Raw genomic sequence first — 717 nt, 5'->3', positions numbered from 1 at the left:
TCGGCCCGATGTTTTTTTTCCGGAACATCTTCCTCTACGGTGTTAGCTCGTTTCCCCCTTTTCTCTGCCACCATATCATCATATCCATTTTTTATTACAGTATTGGCAATTTCATGATACGGCATTCCCTTGTAAAACAATGCTTGTGGCCCACGGTGGTTCGTGTTTAATGTTCCCATTTACATTTTTATCTTTTGGGTGTCCATAGTTAATAGATAATTAATGGTTATAGTATGTTACTAATGGTGAAGGCTTCTTCTGCTAATATTGTGATACTGATGTGATGGATTATGTTTTCCTCTTAGTGCAGTAAGGGTTATGTGGATGGGTTGTAGACGGAGAAATCCCCTTTTTTGATTTATATTTTGATCACAACCTATACCACTATTTTATGTCAAAACTTAAAACTTCATGCGCCATTAAACGTTCATTCAAGCAGCAGCTGTAATATCCAGTATTATTTGTACTTCTGTGTCACTATGGCACCATTTATATTTGCACTGCTCGATGTTTATTGCACCAGAGTTTCACCTTCATCTGTCTTCCAACAGCTCAACCGTCTGAGGGAAACAAGCCACCTGCGAGTCCCCAGGAGAAAGGGTCCCAGCCACAAGCAAAGGGTAGGGACCACAAAGGTTTTTATTCTGTGGGGTGTGTGGGGTTTGTGTTTTTGGGTTTTTTTGTGGTTTTTTGTTTTTGTTTTGTTTTTTTTTTTTT

At 39.1% G+C, this 717-nt stretch overlaps 1 protein-coding gene across 1 annotated transcript in view; it reads left to right on the top strand.

The window, feature by feature from the left end:
- Nucleotides 1-717, top strand: part of LOC119588173 — a gene marked incomplete in the record, with an annotated part of 39,156 nt that overhangs the window by 34,596 nt on the left and 3,843 nt on the right. The window contains 1 exon segment of the mRNA XM_037936875.1: nt 552-620. Coding sequence (XP_037792803.1) covers nt 552-620 — 69 coding nt within the window.

This window comes from Penaeus monodon, chromosome 23, assembly GCF_015228065.2.
Source record: "Penaeus monodon isolate SGIC_2016 chromosome 23, NSTDA_Pmon_1, whole genome shotgun sequence".
In the NCBI taxonomy this organism is placed as follows: Eukaryota; Metazoa; Arthropoda; class Malacostraca; order Decapoda; family Penaeidae; genus Penaeus; species Penaeus monodon.
The sequence above is the reverse complement of the archived record's forward strand: the minus strand, read 5'-3'. Positions and strand labels throughout refer to the sequence as shown.